Source organism: Oryzias latipes, chromosome 21, assembly GCF_053564925.1.
Source record: "Oryzias latipes strain Hd-rR chromosome 21, Olatipes_Hd-rR_3.1".
Taxonomy (NCBI): domain Eukaryota; kingdom Metazoa; phylum Chordata; class Actinopteri; order Beloniformes; family Adrianichthyidae; genus Oryzias; species Oryzias latipes.
The window spans coordinates 5,853,585-5,873,801 of NC_136257.1; the positions used below are offsets into that span (position 1 = coordinate 5,853,585).

General features: G+C 38.2%; 1 protein-coding gene across 2 annotated transcripts in view; it reads right to left on the bottom strand.

Moving 5' to 3' along the window:
- slc49a4 (solute carrier family 49 member 4) overlaps nt 1-20,217 on the bottom strand; it is a 48,903-nt gene that overhangs the window by 9,722 nt on the left and 18,964 nt on the right. For both annotated transcript variants that reach the window (XM_023950460.2, XM_078939178.1), the window contains exons 5-8: nt 17,695-17,803; nt 12,125-12,192; nt 6,629-6,756; nt 4,532-4,714 (exon numbers count right to left, since the gene is read on the bottom strand). In XM_023950460.2, the coding sequence (XP_023806228.1) occupies nt 4,532-4,714; nt 6,629-6,756; nt 12,125-12,192; nt 17,695-17,803 (488 nt within the window). The remainder of the gene's footprint in view (nt 1-4,531; nt 4,715-6,628; nt 6,757-12,124; nt 12,193-17,694; nt 17,804-20,217) is intronic.

Below are 20,217 nucleotides of genomic sequence, written 5' to 3' on the forward strand. Positions count from 1 at the left end.
TGTTTTTGGCCTGAGGGAGGAAGCTGGAGTGCCTGGAGAAAAACCCACACATGCACAAGGAGATCATGCAAACGGCACACAGAAAGGTCCCAGTCGGGACTTGAACCAGGGCTTTTTCCCTGTGACGGGACACTAACGTGCAGCCCTAAAATGTACAAGTCTATCGCATTGTTTGGAATTCTATAGCACTACACAGTCTAAGTACCGTGTCCATCGTGAAAAGATAGTTTGAGAGGTAAACGTACTTTGTTTTGTTACTCTACTTAACGAGGAAGACAAAAAGATCACCTTCGACTGCTAGTTTAAAAAGCAGATAATGCTATACAGATGTTTAGCACAAATCTGCTTTCTCTGTGTAATGTTTTCCATTATTTATTTAATGTTTTTTTATGGTTTTAACCTTAAATTGTTTTTAATGATTTTGGCCCCAGTGTTTCCTTATGGAGATCCTTTGTGCCGGTTTGGTCTGTGGTTGTTGCCGTGGTGCTCGCTGTGGCGAGGTTCCTGTGGCTAAGCTGGCTCCTGGTATAATTAGATTCCCAATGACCTTCTTTTATGACCACAGTCACGTTTATGTTCCTATATTCATTGTGTGGGGGGATACAATTTTAAAATAATTTAATATATTTTAAATGTGTGTTTGTTTTTAACTGTTAAGCACTTTGAGCAGCTCAAAGCAAAAAAAAATGCTTTATTGAAAAAATAAATAAATAATGCTTAATTTGATCAAACTTGATCAAACAAAGCAGGAAGAATTTCACCAAAAAGAAACGCGGCAGGGTAGACTTGTACGTTTACAAATCTACCCTCCATCCTCTGTGTTTCTGTTCTGTTGGATATTTAAAGGAAAGACAGCAAGTCATAGTCTGAGAAGCCAGCCAGTACGAAGAATCTAAAACATTAAATTCATATTAATATTAAATGTCAATATTCTAAACAAATGCTAAATCTTTTGCTAATCTAAAGCCAAAAAAGCAGGATATGGTCTCGTTAAAATCCTTAGTTATTAGAAGTTGTCATAGTTACAGCATTGAAAAAGATCTGCCCTGATCACTCAGAAAAAATACTAGGGCTGCACGATATGAGGAAAACTCAAGATTTGCGATATCAATGAATAATATTGCGATGACGATATAACTTGCGATAAATGATCGATTCTAAAAGCAAAACAACCAAAAACACAATTTCCATTTCACTGCAACAGCTTAATTCAAATAAGAGTCAACATAACTTAAATTACACTTAAATGACCCTCGTCTACATCGTAGGGGGAATATCTAAGATAAAAGGGCTCCATCTGATTGGTCAAATGCATAAAGCGATTTATTTGATCCATTATATACTAAAGCTGACATAAGATCATTTTAGCACATTTAAGGGTAACCATTTATCACAGTTTCAGACAGCTTTGCGATATTGCACACCTTGATGTTGCGATAACGATAAATTTGCGATATATTGTGCAGGACTAAAATATATCGTTTATTTATAAGAGGGGGGAAAAAAACAGGTCTTAGAAGTAACTAATTACAGGAACAATAATATCAATCTGATGGTTCGACAGAGGATTTATCTAACTTCTAAAAGAAAGAGATCCAACATAGGACATAATACTATACATCTAACCCAGTGTTTTTCAACCAGTGTGCCGCGGCACACTAGTGTGCCGTGGGAGATGGTCAAGAGTGCCGTGGAAAATTGCCCTCATTAACTGATCTAAAAACATTTCCCATCTCCAGGAAATCAGCTCTTTGTTCATCCAAACAGGTCCTGATAAAACACTGAGTAGTTAGGAATATAAACGATCATAAAATACTTTTTCCGTTGTGTTTATTTGATTCTATTAAAGACATTTTGATAAGAATGACGGTAACGCGAAATAGCTGCAGCTATAACTGTGTAAGGAAAAGTCCCGCAGCTTTTACTGTCTCCACGACTCCACCAATCATTCTTGAAGGCTTAATCACATGTCATCAGTCTGACCAATCAGAAGTGGTTAAAGTCTCCACTTCCTTGTTCCAATTTAGCTCATAACTCAGTCAGTTCCGACAAAAACACCAGCTAAAGCTCGTCTTTAGCGGTGTAACTTTCCACAGAATCCGGTATCAGACCGTGGAACAAGTGAACAAAACCATGAAGCTCAGAGACGCGAGTCTTTCTGCCGTTTTCTCGCAGTTTTCACACTACATCTCCCATGATGCATTGGCTTAAAGGGACAGCGTCTTGAAAACACAACGAACATACAGTTTGTATGTAACTTAACTTTTATTACATCTTTTAGAAAAACATCTGCAACTTCCTGCTTTTTCTGCCACAATTATCAAAAAAATGCACGTCAGATTGCCGGGGGGGGGTGGGGGTGTAGATCAAAACAGACTATGAGTTTCTGCTTTTTTTTTTTTTTTTGGGGATGCTGGTGTGCCGCGGGATTTTTGTCAAGGTTAAAGTGTGCCGTGGCTCAAAAAAGGTTGAAAAACACTGATCTAACCCATGCAGATGTACAGCATTACTTTTTTTTAGTGCTACTTCAAATTCTAAACAGGTTCACTCAATGAGCTGTGCAGATTTGAAGCCAAGTGTTACAGAGTTACCTCAGACAAGAGTCATCCAGCCTTCTTATAATCATCTTCATCCACTATCTGCAACTCTTGAACGTCCTGTTTTTTTTTTTTTTACATTGCACGACAAAAGAAAGTCCAAAACGATCTCCTGAGGTAAATTGCTGCCTTCACACTTTACTTTCTCCGACATCTAATCAGTTTGTGAACTGATTCAAAATAGTTTGAAGATTTAGCAGGACCACATTTAAAAAATATATTTGTGTTTATAATAAAAATAAAAATAACTGATGGTAGGATGCCTTCATTGAAAGGCTTTTAGGCCAAGATGTGTAACGGTTTAAGACCCCTTCTGTGCAACAAAACATGTTGGTTTTTCTAGACTGCTTTTTACTGAGAGTCCTGCATGATCGCTCGGGTCAAGCAACATTTCATTTCCAACTCTGATTGCAAAGAACCGTGAAGACAGGACGCAGATACACCTGTCAGACTGTCAGACGACTCGTAACGGAAGCAAAACCAGGCAGTTGGGGACACATTACTACCTTAAGAATATTTTTCATGGTTTGAACATGCTGCTTCCTTTCATTTGAAAAAAAGAGAAGTGTTTAAAACATTCACGTCCATATAAAAGTGAGCATAGATGCAGTGAGAAACAGAAGCTTAAAGGAGGATCATGGTCCTGAGCTCGAGCCAAAATACATATATTGACTGATAAAAGCAAAACATGAGCTGTGCTTACATCAAGGAGCTTCCTTCATTAACTGTGTTACTTTCTTCTGATGAGTCAGCAACAGAGAAGGGCATGCCATGTGTACAATGATCTCACCTTTGGGTAACTCATCACAGTGTAAAAAAAAATAATCTTTGAAACCAACCCACATAAAAGGTTCTAAGTTAACATTCCATAAACATGCAAATGTCAACACATGTGCTAGCTAATTATTAATGAGCATCCTCCTTAAAAAAAACTGAACTGACAAAATTTTAATTCTTAAGTTCATAATTTGAATCAAAATATTAACCACAAATGATTAATAAGTAATAAATGAATAACCGTTGTGACATAAAAAATGTTACAGCTGAAGCCATGATTCTGTTGGTTTTTTTTTTGTACTTTTGGATTTATATTTTTTACATATATTTTTTGTTGGAGTGGGATGTTTGCTGTCTTTATTTTCTTTTTCAATCTTTGTTTGCAGATTACTTCCTATTTTCCAGAGCACCTTATTGGCGAGGACCTTCAGGGCAAATACTGACTATCTTCTGTTAGACGTTACATCTTTTGACAACCTCCTAGGGATGTAACGTGATTTGGGGGCTTGTCCGGGATGGATTTGGTTTCTCTTTATGACTGTTCATTGGCAGGTTTTCTTCATTTTATGCTATATGGCTTAGGGACGCCGCTTATTTGTGTGTTGGCCCTTCTTTGTGTTTTTTGGTTCACAGTTTTTATTGTGAGAGAGTGCTTGCTGATAAAAGCTTTTGATGTTAACGATTTTGTTTTGGCTCCATGTTTGGAAAAATTTAATGAATGAACAAAAGATCACTTTTTTAAAGCATTTAGGCACTTTGACTTTTATACATAAGGTATACCAGGTGATTCACAATGAAAAATGATTAAACTTTCAATAATTATATTAAAAACATTTATCTTAAAATTTAGCAGAAATATTTTATCTGCCAGTTAAATGCTGCTATATTTTTTGACCTACCTTATTTCAAAATTAGAAAGGAAATCCAAAAATGGGAGCATTCAAATTCCAGTTTCATTTTTTCTATAAATGCTGTTTAAAGGGTGTGAAGAAATGTTCATGTGTGGAGTTGCTCAAGTCATCATACATGTTTTTAGAAAAGGGCAAAAATACCTAACCCTTTGTTGTCCCACAAAGTAAAAGAGTATGTAAAACAGGTCCAACAATAAGTGAACAAGTGCTTTGTAAAGTAGGCAAAAGTGGGTTTAGCATTCCTACCTGTGCAGTAAAAGGTGAGGAAGAAGAGGAGCAGCCCAGTGAACAGGTTTCCCAGAAAAGTGACCACTCCACAAGTGATGCCTTCAGGGACCGGGTATACTGTCTCAATGAGGAGCTCGAAGAATATTGGCACACTGCTGTTTATAAAGATGCCAGTAAGGATGCATGAAGTGTAGAGGATGGCTGTGAAAAAACAACAGCAAACAAATTAAAAAAAACATAAATTGCATACATTTTTACCTATTTGAAAACGTTAAAGTTAGCGATCATAAATTCCTTTGAGAATAATCTTTGAAAATATAACAAAGTTTATGAAGCAGCTAAGATTTAGTCCTCTTTTTCAGGTTTCCAGCTGGAACATTTTTTTTACAGTGTAGATTTATGACAAATCAACACATTGGAACAATGGAAAACAAGCCCGCGAGGTTGCAATTTACCAGAAACAAAACAACCTATTTTAGATTTGTTGGCAGAAAACAGCCAGCTTTTTCAATCCTTTCCGCCACAGCTTTTACCTGTTATAGTGTGAAATGATTTGCTTGAGTTTTTTGCTTAGTTTACAATCATAATTCCTTAACTTTATGAGCTCAAATTCAGAAATGACTAGTTCGAGGCAGAAATAGCTCAACAGTTCCTCCTCGCATGATTTGTTTCTTAGCGTTGGCTGAAGGGCCAAAGAAACTTTTGGAAATCCTTGCAAAAGCCATTAACCTTCTGTTTGTTTTTATCTGTTTTTGCATGCTTGCACACCCTGCATTAGGAAGCATGTCATTTAATGGATTCAAGACCGAATTAAGATCAAATTGTCTCATATTTTGGCCAAAACAGACAAGTGTCCACATGGTGCATATCTCACCTCGTATGCTGACTGGGCATGAAAAAAAGGGTAGTGCTCACACTCTGGCAATGACTGCCTTTTTTATTGTGCATAAATCTGAATCATTTGTCTAAAAAAAACATTTGTTAGCCTGTTTCTTTTATAATCATTCCTGGAAAGCAAATATTTTTGCTAAATAACACCAAAAGAAAAATCTAATTTGAATAAATGTTTCAGATAATTGATAAACTTATCCCTTTGGGTAGCCCCACGGCTGAACTGCATTAATGCGTATGAGTGGATGTACAGGGAGATCCCGTCCTCCTCTCTGGAGCATCACAGTCACCCCGCATCTCCTTTATATTAGCAGAGTGGTTCAATGAGTGCCCCATTAGCCCACACGGCCTTTTAATTACATAGCCTCTGAGAGCTCCTGCATTCCCACCTTCTTGCTCGACTGTGTTAACGAATCCAGGCAGCAGTGGGCAACAGTTTCCCCTGCATGCCTCACTAAAGCGCTAACTGGATCTCAAATGCCTCTAGCCCAACACCATTCTCCTCATTTGAGAACATTACTCTGCATAAAGCATTCACTAAATGACAAAAGAAGGTTCTTTTGAGAGAAATGTGACTTGGAGCAGCACATGATTTCCAGTATTGATCTAGGGCCAAAAAATAATAATAATACAACTATTCTGGAAAATAGTTTTAATCACAGTTAAAAAGCTCGGCCCCAAATTGGAAAATGAGACTCATTTATTCCTTTCTTTTCAAAGACTGGTCCCTTTTAATATTTGTTTGTGATGATATTGGGTCCCTAACTCTGCTGGAATAACACGTTTTGACAGCATTCCCTGGAATGTCACAACATCCAATAGTATTATGGGGCCAGATGGACAAACAAGGTTGGAGCCCAGCTGCATCCGACTGCCAAGGTCTGGGATAAGAGGATGGTAGATGGAAAGAGAGCTGTTCCAGGGTCTGTGGGAACGATGATGGATGGTGATGGCTAAAATTGGTAAATTGGAAATAAATGCTGATATGCTTATTGGTTGGCTTCGAAAAAGGAAGCTAAATCCTCTAATGAACCTAATGGGTTTATCGCTGACATTTATTGATAGATGGGCTCAGCTGAATTTGTGCAAGAACACTCCAGAGTCTGCGAGTGAGACTTCTTTCATTATTCTGAAATGGTGGCTTTAATCCTTGGTATGGTATAATTGGACTCATTTCACTTTGATGTATGGCTACTTACACCGTAAAGTCACCTTGACGATTACCTGATGTGGAGGGGAGGTGGGTCACCGAACTCAAGCAGGTGAGGGTGAACCAGGTGGATGACAGCGAGGCCCCTGCCAGCATCAGCACCAAAATCAGCTTCAGCATCCCACGGATGGAGTCCGCAAATCTAAGAGGGGGTCAAAAGGAAGATGTGACAATTCTAAAAGGCTGGGTCAAAGAAAAGACACAAGCTTTAAATGAACATGGATAGCCGTGTTTGTGCCGCCGCCAGCGTGTGAATGTGTGTGTGCATGGGTGAATGGGACTGTGACTGTAAAGCGCTTTGGGCCTTCGTAAGAAGGTAGAAAGCGCTATATAAGTATACGCCATTTACCATTTTATTTAAAGCCTGTCTGTGTCTTTTCAGAAGAACAACCATCCTTCTTTTAGAGCAATGGCCAGTACTTCCCTTTCAATCCTTTCTTCTGGGAACTTTCGTCACATAGATTAAAAATGGCATGCAATGTGTCTCAAAAAGACTAGATTGGTTTACTCTTCCTCACCGAGTGTGGGAGTTGTACGTCTTATAATATAGTTTCAAGAGTTGATTCAATTAGTGTCACCAGCTCAGCGGCTACATTTGCGGAAGACGAGCCATCGGGCTGTTCCCAAAAAGCTTGTGTAAGCGTAGTTGTTTCTCTAGTGCAGCCTTTTCTGAGCTCTCAGTTCCTTCAGGTGTGCATTCGGATGCTTATGGAGGATTAGTTGGGGCCTAGCAACATCTGACATTTTGGTTTTTGTTGCTTGCGTAAAGGCGACGGTTGGATTTGACAGCTGAACCGATGCAATCGGAGTTGGTGATTGGTTGGGCTTGGCTCTGAAGCTGTGGGGGCCAGAGTACCACGGAAAGCATCCTTTGGATGGATAATGAGAACCGTAATGCTCGACTCCACATTGGCATTGTTAGATTGCAGCGATGCCTCCTGGGATGTTGTGAGTCGTCTTTCACAGCCTGACACTTTACCTCCGAGATTACAAGATGTCACAGGCATGTGGTGTGGCGCCTTAGGGAACTACCTGCAGAAATCGGCTGGTGTTTGTTTGGAGCAGAGAAGTCTCCGACTATGCGAATGATCTAATTAAACAGAAAACGGTAGTTTACATGCCAAGGAGGCGCACACTTTCCATAACACCAGGATTTGATTTCCTTTCCTGTAGCTACAGACAAAAAAAAAAAAAATCTGCAGCATCCATCTGCCACTGGCTGGACTCACATGCATATAACTGGTCGTAGTGCCAGAGAAGAGGAAATCCTTTGTCTGCACCCGACAAAGTCCTCCAATCTGTGTCGACAAAATCACAAGCTGCTTCCCTGTAACACTTTCAAATCAACTTATCATTAAGAAGAATTTACTGATCCACCTTAATTCAGGGTTCTCTGCCTTGTTTCATTTATTAATTCATTATTGACAAGATAGGGGGGGAAAATGATTTTAAACATTTTTGCTAAAAAATTAAGACAATTTCTAAAACAAAACCTTTTCTGCTTTTTAGTTCAAGACCAGCATATAGACACTCATACGTTTTGCTTTTCAGTCTCTTTGACGGCAAATAATCTATTAGGGATCTGTTTTTCAAACATTTCTCATCCAACTTTAAGTAATTTACAGATAATTTACGGCGCATTTCACTAATCAGGTTGCATTTAATGGGATTGTTTGAACACTGCAACAGAAGATTGTATTGATTCTGTTTCACTACACATGGTAAAGACAGACTGTTGTCTCTTGCCGTTTAAACCCCATTCTTTGCCACGCTCAAACATGATGATGTAGGATATAAAAGGGGATCATCCAAGTCAGTTAGATTATATTGAACATTTTCCTGGTTTTCTGTGCCTGCTTGGAATGACGGAACAGTTTCATTAGTATGATATCATTAGGGCCTGTCTGTATTTTTAGTAAAGGACATGCAGCAAATAACTGGAGACAATATAAAACGATGACCAAACTGCAATCACAGGCCGTTTCAGTTTGCAGAAAAAACAAATTAGGTGGGAGCTGATTCTCATTTGTGTTTACTCAATCTTATCTCATTAACTTTGAGTCGGGTGGCGCTCTGGCATCAGGGATGTGAAGAGGAATTGGCTGGGTCGGCTTTGCATCATGTTTTTTTTTCTTTACTTTCTTTCCCCCTCTTTTTTTCTTGGGGCTTTTATTGTCGTCTTTCTGCTCTTCCATTCAGCTTTGAACAGTCTGGTCGACCACTGCAGAACAGCCTGGTTTTGACTGTGCCACAGAATAGAGAAAAAAATACTAGATTGCTTGTCTTGTTATGGGCAACTACTCTTCCAAGTTGGGGCTGATTTGAGCACAAGTCTCCTGCAAACTTCTCCGAGAAGCAGATTTAAAAGACGCGTTTAAAAGTGAATTTTCTGCCTCTTGACTTTAATTTAAAAAAAAAAAAGGGTATGGAGAGAAGAGAAAACTAATAAGGAAAACTGAAAAATCTGTTTTTCATCAGTTTGTACTGTTGGAGCGTAGTTCTGTTGTCTGTTTGCAGTTGTCTGTTTAAAACAGTCATATTTAATATGAAGTAAGTCGATCTCTGTTAGATATTTTATGAATAACAGTTTTTCTACTTAAAAAGGTTTTATTTCCGTTTGTTTCGTGTTTTCATATCAAATACAAATATTTTTGTGTAAAGGTCTGCATTAAAACATAAATTAGTCTGCCCAGTACTTTAACATTAAAATGAATTGGTGGTTCAGCTGTCAAGTCAGGAATTATATCAATTTTAAACCAAAAATGAAAGTACTGTTGTTGTACAAGGAGCAGGAGACTTGTGACATTAAAAAAAATGAAAAAGGAATAAAGTCTTGTAAAATATGACCACACATTCATCAAGTAACGTGAATAATTCCTTTTCTTTTGACAATAATCTGATAATTAATCAAATATTCATATCTCTATGAGAGGCTACTGCTGTCTCTTCAATTCCTTACAACATGCCATAATTTATAAAATAAGATTTTAATTAAATTAATTCATGGAACTCTTTAATTTTATGTTTAGGATCTTGCCAAAAGTTGCTCTAATCAAGGGAGCCTCATTATATTTAAGACTAAAAACCCAAAGGACAAGGCAATCAACCTGATGAGTGAAAATAATTAAAGAGAACACAGCTTTCCTGTATGCAACAACCTTAAAAAGTAATCAATCACAGGAAATCACCGACAGACAATATTCTGCACACAGGGGCCCAAAAAGTACAGTTATACTCACCAGTCACTATAGTGAGTACAACATATCTCTCTCTCATAATAAATATCTCTATATATACACACCAACACACACACACATATACCGTTAGTTTGTCAAGTCTCCATATATCCTTAATCACGAGCAGATCATTGTTTCTTTATTTTATAATACTGGCCTTATTTTTCTATGAAGGTTTGAACTTTGAGGGTTTAAACAAGAGAGTAAAGTGCAAAAAAACAACAGCTAACACCTTCAGACAGCAGCAGACAGCTGGAAATGTGGTTTGGCTTGGCCTGCCTATCTGAGAAAAGTGTGTATTTAGAGTCTTAAATTCCTACTCCAATCATATTTTGATCTATTTTAAAATTGTTTCCAGGGGTCTTTTAATGATGATTGTGTAATTGTTTTGCCAAAATAAAAAAACTTTTGTCATTTTCTAGGACATAGTTTCTGCAGAGCAGCAGTAGTTTACAAGAGCTACTATGGGCAGGACTGTTTGCGCGGAGCAATCACTTCCCATCTATTGATCTCCTCTCCAATTAGCTAACAGTCCCTCACAACCCAGACCAACATTAGTGAGCAACATCGGAGCTATCCAGCTGTGCAGTTTTGATCCAGATGCCAGCTTAGGTGAGGAAAACAAAGACGTCCATGGATTTGTCTACAAGAAGATTGATCAGAATGGAGCAGGGAACTGTGGCCCACCCAGCGTATTTTCTAAGTCACAGCTTTTTCCAACTGCATTTTTTCATCTGCTCCTGAGTGAGTCCTAACAATTTGATAATTTAAGCTTAAATTTCTTTATAGATGTGTTCTCTATCATCAGAAAAATGCCACAAGAACATGTTAAAAACACCCAAAACACTAATTTCTTCAGAGTGGGTCTTTAAACATCTCTGTAATCCTTTTTTGCAGATCTCACCAATCGCAAGTTATTTGTACAGTACAACCCCCACAATAAAAAAAGGAACACTGTTTACACACCATTGAACAATGACAACTACCGGTACTTATATCTAATAACTTCGTCGTGTTAGGAGAAGAGGTTAGCCATCCGGATGAGGATGGAGGGTAGCCAGCAGTTGCAGTCAAACAGAGACAAACAGGATAAGAATTCATGAATGTTTACACATCCAGGAAAAGTGTGAACCCCAAATTGACCTCTTTTTCTAGATAGTGGAAAAAAGCAAAGGTACAGCGGGGGAAAAAATCCATAAATACAAGAGGAAAACAAGCAACTTTCAGTTGTGTTCCTTTGGACTTAATTCACACCATTACTACAATGAAATAAAAACCTAAAATGGCCACCAACCGATTTAAACCTTACCAGTTATAATCAGCACATCGTACCAGCAAAAAGCAACGTGAGTAACATTGGACAATTTGAGCAAATGTTGTACAAAACAGAAGGAAAATCAATCCTTCCAGTGATACAACCCACCATCTTTAGTCATCAGCTCTGTTTGCGTATAGTTTCTTCTAGTCCTGCAAACAGCTTCATTGATTAGAAGAAGGAGTTCTTGGCTCATTTTCCTGATTACTACTTTAAGAAAACACAAGCCAGCAAAGATGTGCTGATTGGGCCTCAGCCAGCAGCAGACATATATCCATCAAAGCGGGAATGAATCCCTTTTTCTCAGGCTTTTGCAGACGCTGCACTTTGGTGTAGCAACATGGCATCTGATTCATCAGCAGATGCAAAGGAGTGGTTGCACGAGCATTCATTTCTATTTTTCTATTAATGTGTCCAAATTTTTGATTGGGATCAACCTTCCGCTCGCATTTTATGACATACCTCACCTTAGAAAAACAAAAAAGGTACACAAAAGAACAGCATCCTTTTTTGTCCATCATCACCAAGAATTATTTATGGAATACATCAGACAGCACTACAAAAGCCTTCTATTGTTAATGAAGTGTTACAGTGATTGCTTATTTTCTAATTTGACGCCTCACTGGGTCCAGAGTTTTCACTTGGCTGACTTGTATCAGCTTAATAAACAAACTGAACTCCCATTTACAGCTGTGGATGTAAGGGTCAGCTTATTAGTTGGAAATTAGAACAAGGTGGCAGTAAATTCATGCTCGAGGTATAAAATGATGTTCAGTCTTCACTCGGTGCAGAATCATAATAACATGGATGAGAAGGCAGTGTATGGACTGGTTCAAGGACTATGCAGAGGTCCCCGGCAATCTGCCTGGGTAGTCTTACTGCGCAAAGCAATTTTCCTTTGCTAAGCAGGCACAGTTATCACAATGTAGGGACAGACGGAGGGAGAGAGAAGAAATTACCTAGCCATTGCCACTCCAAACACACATCCACCAATAGTTGACCAGAAGCCAATCCAGCCGGCATCCACCTGTAAAGCAAAAAGAAAAAAGGAAAAGGGTGAGTTAAATGGGAAAGGTAGGAGAGGGTGAGGATGGAGAAAGACAGAGAGCGGGAGCTTGGTGTCTGGAGTCTGCAGGGACCTCTCAGTCATGGCGTCAGGCAAATTGCCAGGCCTGGCAGTAGGGTTGTTGTCCTTTCTCATTTACAGGAATGCCAGCCAACAAATACACCTGGCCTTGAGGTCAGGAGAAAGGATGATATGGCCATGGGCTTGCAGCTAAATCAATAAGAGCTAAAGCCCAGGACATCCCACACACACACACACACACACACACGTACGCAAGACCACACACGTGACACCCTGTTGAAAACATCCGCAAGTGCCAACACACAACCAGCTTCACTCCCTCAGGAAATAACTCGCATCAAATCAGATCCAATCAGGTGGAGGATGATAGAGTCAGGGAGCAGCATCTAATCCTTTTTGCCCAATCATACTTTGCACATGTCAGAAGTCTACAATAAAAAAAGTTAGGAAATAAAGCTATTATTTTTTTTTGTCATGTCAACAACCCAATGGTTGCTGATATGACTTGAGGCAGGATAATGAGACAAAGTGCATCATCTTATCAAAGTAAATGATCAAAACATTAGGATCAAACACACCAACACAGTGTCATTAATTGCAGAGATTTCTTTTTAATCACTAACACAAAGGTTTCTAAAGTGTGTCAATGTCACATCAGACTGTACACCAGTTTAGGAGGCAAATTAGAAACTGCTTTGCCAGACATTATAACTCTTAATTACAAATTGCTTTGTTCCATGAACTGGTGTAGAGTTAATTAACTGTGGTATTCTTAGTGCCTTGGATCCCTTGGAAAGGCCACGTTTCAGGCTTAATCATTTCTGTTTTACTGAAACATTGTTAATAAGCTGGAGATGCTCGGAGTTCAGAGATGAAAAGCCCGCGCAGCAGGCTCTACACATGTTTGTGTTTGCTTCAGTTTTCTTTCCAGTAAATAGAGAAAACCTTTTCTCTCTCTCTGTATAATGGATACTTGCTGTAAGCTTGAGATCCTCCTTCATGGTGGGTTAAAAAAATAATACATGTTTTCCCTTTCGGCTTTTCCCATCAGGGGTCGCCACAGCGAACGAGTCGCATGGTAAACTTGGCAATGTTTTTTTTACGCCGGATGCCCTTCCTGACGCAACCCTCTCAAAGCAACCGGACTTGGGACCGGCACAGAAGTAGAGAAGGGAACAGTGAGCAGCCCGGAGTTGAACCCTGGTTTCATGGACGGAAGGCGCCGCAAACCAGCACGAGCTAAACCAGCTCATAATAGCCCAAAATTTTATGCACACTGTATATGAACTCAACCGGAGTTCACATACTTTTATTGAGGCATCTGGTTTATACCTTGAATAACTTGCACTACAGAAAGGGAATCGAACCTGCAATATTCAGGTCGGAGGTCGACCGCCCTACCGCTGTTCCACGGCCACCCTTTCGAAGAAAAAGGGGGCTAATTTTTCTACACATTTGATAACTACATTGTATGTGAATCACATTGAATAATATCACACTTTATAATCTCTCTCAGATGTGAGGCATTTATCAAGCAACTTTTAATAAAATGAGCCGAAACCTCATTTAAAAGTGTGAAAAGACAAGTTTTGCTTTGGTGAAATCCCATCCTCTCCTGCTGTGTAATTCATCTGCCAGAAGATCCTTTCCTGCTCCTGCCCCTCTGCTCATCGTTTGCTAGCAGCTCTGGTGTGTTTCCAAGTCATTTTGGTGAGGTGAAGTAGCAGCCTGGAGAAGTAATTGGCAGATAAGCAACCGAACCTTTTGCTATCAATTTAAAAAGCTCTACTAAATGCCAGCTCTACAGCAAACAAATATTTTACTCTCATTAAAATGTTTACTAGGCCTTAAGCCTAATAATTGGCCCTGAGCATATGGAGGGCGTACCTATGAGTGATCATGGCTGCAGACGATTTCATTTTCCAGAATATTGACTGCTTGCAAAGCATCATCTATAAACCGGATGATTAACCAGCCAGCAGAGAAAATTCTTTCTGCACTGTACAGTTTTTCATGGAGATAAAGATTTTCCTTCAGCCAAAGCAGATTCTGGCTGTCTTTGATAAAGAGGCACCTTTTAAACACAGCTTTGTTTGACACACTGAGCTTTGGGAGTGGAGACAACCAAATATGCAGAAAGACGATCCGTTGTCAGGTGGACAAGTGTAGAGGAAGAGATTTACAAGCAGGCAACATATATAAATATTAGTCCTTCCTGGTGACAATGCAGTCATTAAACATGTGCCATGTTCTAAAACACAACATAGAAAAACATCTGAAAAAAGATGATATTTAAAGGGCACAGAATAGAATATGAAATACTTTGGAAAACGTACCCAGGTTTTCTAAGTATATATAAGAATAGAAAAGAACGAATGAGACTAGAATAGAATGGAAAATACTTCTGAAAACAACCAAATTTGAGTCGTGAGAATAGAATAGAATGGACTACATCAGAGTAGACAAGAGTAAAATAGAATAGAATGGACTATATCAGAGTAGACAACAGTAAAATAGAATAGAATGGACTATATCAGAGTAGACAAGAGAAGAATAGAATAGAATGGACTATATCAGAGTAGAAAAGAGTAGAATAGAATAGAATGGACTATATCAGAGTAGAGTAGAGTATAATAGAATAGAATGGAATATATCAGAGTAGACAAGAGTAGAGAAGAATAGAACAGAATGGAATATATCAGAGTAGACAAGAGTAAAATAGAATAGAGTAGAATAGAATATAATTGACTAGAGTAGACAAGACTATTATAGAATATAATGGTCTACACTAGAATAGAATATAATAAAATAGAGCGGACTAGATTAGATAAGAATAGACTACAATAGATGAGAACTGTATAAAACGGACTAGAATAGAATAGACTATAGTAGACAAGAATGGACTAATTAGAATAGAAATGAATAGAATAGAATGTAACAGACTAGACTATAATATAATTGAACTGACTAGACTGGACTAGAATAGACTAGAATAGAATAGAATTGAACGGACTAGACTAGACTAGAAAAGAGTATAATAGAACGGACTAGAATAGAATTGAACGGACTAGACTTGAGTAGAATAGACTAGAATTGAACAGAGTAGACTAGACTAGAACGGACTACACTAGACTAGAATAGAGTAGAAAATACTTTTGAAAACAGCCCAGTTTAACTTATGAAAATATAACAGAATGACCTAGACTAGACTGCCCCCCCCGAACATAATAATTAAATAAAGCAGTCTTTTTTTGTTTTGTTCATTGTTAGGAAACAGAATAAAATAGACTGGACTAGACTACACTAGTATAGAACGAAAATAAATTTGAAAGCAACCTAATTTGAGTTATGAGAATAGAATGGAATAGAATAGAATAACATAGAATAGAATAGAATGTACCCTATCATTCCTGTGAGGAAGCCTCTTATGTAAAAGCAGCCAATCAACAAAAATGAAAAAATCACAGCAGTAAACAAAAATATAGTTATAATATCTAATACACATAGGAAGTTCACAATTCAGTTTTAATAAATATCAGTTTTTAAATTTCCATTCAAACCTAATTTTATTTGGCTATTTTAAAAAAACAACTTTTCAAATAACTGAAAAATTAAAAAATTTCAGTAACAAAATAATGACTTCTTACAATAAAAACTAAATGAGAGTAATAGTTTGCCTGAAATTACATTCAAAAAATGCTCTAAAGGAAAACTGATTATAGAGTTGAAGTAAAGACTGATTATGATGTTGGCTCCGTGATTCTTTTTACACCCAGCCTAATAAGTTAACATCAGAAATAATTCATATGTCAATTTAGTGTTTAGAGTTTATTACCACTAATGAATGATAATCAAAGATGAAGCTCCTCTACAGCATCAAAAAACTTAGAGGAACATCTGGAACTTCTGCTGCTTTAAAAAATCATTTTCTATGATTAGCAAAGCGGTGATGCACTAGCTCACACATGCCAATCTATAATAAGTTTGAAAAACTTCACCAGCCTTGAACCTCATCGATTCATTTTAAGGTCAGGTAAAAAAATAAATAAACACACTTGTTGTGCCTGATCGTCTTTTTTTCTTTATCAGCATCTGTCTCTCCGCTGCTTTTAGATCTGACAGAGTTGTAGAAATCAGATAAAAAATAGAATTAGTTGTCTGTGTTATTGAATTTGTGGGTGCACAGCGGGCTTCAGCACAAATCAGTCACAGAAGTTTCTGCTTTTTCTCCATTTTCTCAGCTTTCTCTGTCACAGAACAAAGAAATTTTCCTGAGATTTTCTGCTATATCTGCACCTTACTGGGAACAGGTGAATGATGGGAAATTGGTCTCAAATTGCTGCAAGCAAGAATTTGGGCATTACCTTTAATATTTGTGAAGGTCTGAATTATTGTAAGCTTATTTACAATAACAATAAATTAATACATTTGATTTAAAGAGGATTACTTATTCACATGCCTTAAAAGTGGCGATTACAAAAAAAAGAAACTCCCACCATTCTTGTTAATCTTTACACCAGCACTGTTCAGCTGCTACTTCGGAAAAGAATCTCAGTTTTCTCTTTTTAAATCTAGCAGACTTGACAACAGGAAACTGCCAGCTATTCTGATGTTTCACCCCCAAACCTGCACAGCAGGAACATCTCTCATCAATTTGTTAATTTTTCCCCCAAAAAAGCAAAACCACAGGAGGTATGCTCATAAAGAGATGAAATCGATTGTACTCTTTGCAAAATGTGGACCAAAAGGACAGAATTGTAGAAGAAAATAGAAAAGTAATAGAACACACAATTGAATGGGCTGCTTTTGTCTGGTTTGTGGTCTTCAAGATTCCATTTGGATGGATGAGTTCATGAAGAAACATCTGTAATATTTCAGACTAGCGTTCACTTGCTTTGCTTGCCTCTTAAGACGTGCGAAAGAACCGGCCTCCTTTTTTTTTATAATAGACAATTTACCCTTCAATATAAAACCGCATCGATCTTAGTGTTTCTCTGCTGATTACAGATGCGAAAAGGCTTTGCAAAGTGCAGGACAGACCGAAGTTTCAGAGTTTGACTTTTAAGGTGGAGATGCACAACAGGAAATATACAGTATAAAAAAAATGTAATTATTACATTAATCGGTTTCTAAACTGAAAATCAGAGTGGAAAAAGATAGAAGCCTAAGCCTAAATGTGTCACTTGGCCATCACGATAAAGTATAGGTTTTCCTGTACCGCGTCATCAGAAGCCTTTTTCATTTCCTCAGTTAACCATGAATGATTCCTTCCATTCAAAATACATCAACAGAGAAGGATTTGGATCCTTGATGGATCCATCATGGATCCATCATGGATCCATGATGGATCCATCATGGATCCATGATGGATCCATCATGGATCCATGATGCTCCCACATGTATTCTTGCCGACACTGCGGTGTGTGTATACTTCAGGCTCACCTGGCTGACTTTAGCTGGGGTAAGAACCATATCAAGGACTCCCGTCCAGCCGGCGATCACTCCCGTCGGGACAGCATACGCCAGAGCGACCATCAGGAACCGCAGGTTGCTAAAGAAATCACAATCAGCATTGCATCAGCAAACCTAAAGAAGTCTAAAAAGCCGATGTGTTCAAGTCTTCAACTGAAGCACAGCATATTAAACCTCTTATTTCTTAACATAATGGGTATGTAATTTCACAAAACACATCATTTGTTTATTAATGGTGTTTAACAAACATTTTGGCTATTTTGTGAAATAAATTTCAACCAGGTCCATGCACACAAACATTAAAAGAGAGAAAAAGACTTCCTTTTTACAGACAGCACTTGAACCGGAGTTCACCTTTCCAAGACAGCAAGTACCAACTTAACCCAGAAGGTGACTGTATCTGTAATCTAAGACAGACTGGATATCCAGATAAGACCAGCCTCAATCAAAAGACTCTGTTTTATTCTTTTTAGCTCAAATCCCGTTTATTTTCTGCTGAAACACATTGTAAATTGTGTATACTTATGAAGCACTTTTCTACCTTTGCTACCTTTGCTACACGCATTTACTACGTAGAGCTATGTGGAGTTCAGGGTCTTACTCAAGAACAATTTGACCCTTGGTCAGTCAAAGCGGGAACTGAACCTGCAACTTTACGGTCAGGGGTCAACCCATCGATTTCTGATGTTGGTCAATTATTACAATAACAAATGATTATTTAGTGTCTATTAATCGTAGATCTCCAAAGTCAGTTCCTTAGAAGAACAAAACTCTGGTGCGACCACACCCACCCAACACCCCTGTGATGCAAGAGGATCTGGTTGCAGGCGACATGGCGGCAAGACATTGGTAGCTTTTTTCACCCGGGTTCAAGTGTTAAAACTCAAACACCGGGGGTGTCTCTGTCAAAGCCTACTTTGCTCTGACCGTAACTTCTTACGCAATCAACGTGAATCCGATGATCGGGAGAGGAAAGAGGATTAAAGCCAGTAAGGAAATATTTAAAGCAGCTTTTCCCCAATACGCATATAGTGTTAGATACCATCGCAAAGCCGTTCTTCTCTGCAACAGAATAAGCGGATTCACGTTGATCGCGTTCTGGGTTGAAAAGTTACGGTGACAAAATATAAACACTGGACCCAAATCTCAGGTGTAACAGTTTTACCAATCTGAACACGTGTGCGTATTTCCTTTCTGAAACGAATAAAATGATTACCCATTTGTCCCCGTTTTAAGCTCTCGTTGCACGCTGAACCCTTAATTCACATGAAAAAGTTTTTAAAAAAGGTGCCACAATACTGGAAATTTGTAGAATTTCCGTTTCCCGGCTAATGATGTTCTGCCGCCATCTTGTCTCTTCTTTGTTTGAACCATCCGATTGCAGGAATGTGTGTGTCCAACATGCAACTGCATCAGATACAAGTCTTCAAATATCTCAAATAATTGGAGAAAAAAGGTCTCAACTAATTTCATTTAACAAAACCTGGATCATTATTGAATAGTCACTTGCAATTCATCACATCTGTAGCTACAAAGGTTTAGAGGTGAAGGAGAAGGGAACAAATAATCAGTGTTACGATGAAACTCTGTTAAATTACTTGTCATACCAAATTAAACTTTTTGATTAAATGAATCAAACGACATTTCCTAGTTCTTATGTTGATCCACAGATTTATTTACAGTCCAAGCTCAAAGTCGACTGCATAAAGCGAAAAAAGGCAAACACTTAATTACGTTGTCAATTTACATCCTTTATGCAATTAAGGGGCTTTCCTCTTTAATTTAAATATCATCTCCCCATCTGAAGACATCCAGATGCAATCAGCTGTAACACTCATGCTAATCATGTGCAGAAGCAGGTGTACTGATTTCATATCAGAGCCGCCTCCTCCGCCCACGATGGGCGATAGAAACAACAAACTAAGCAGTCAGTGATTGTTTTCTCTTCCTTATACTTCGGCAAACCGCTCAGCTTTTGGACTTTTGTTTTCATCTTTTTGTTCAGGGAGAAATTTGGTAGCTTTGTGCGTCTGGTAAACTTTAAACCAGTAACACGCAAACATTTCAGTTGAAAACACATCCAAACAATCTAAGGAGGTAAAGTCCTAAAACACAGACCTTTTGGTATTTTGAAAGCATTGTTGTGAAATTCATGCACGCCCTTTCCTTTTGTTGATACCGGTGCATTTTGGACAATAAGTGGTTTATTTGCTTTGCCCTTTGACTCCGTCGACATACAAACACATCCTGTCTGTTTGCAACAGATGAGCTTTACAAAGCAGGGTTAGGGTTAGGGTTAGCTAAAATGTTTTTATCTCATCATCCTTTTTAATTAACCCTCCAGCAATTAAATCAATAATCAAGCATCTTTGTCCTTAAAAATCCCCTCAACACTATAACGCAAGCGACATTGAAAGAAGATAAAAAAAACTGGAAAAAAACGTTACCAGAAATTAAAAAAGGCAAAGTTTAATTGTGTATTGCGTTCACACT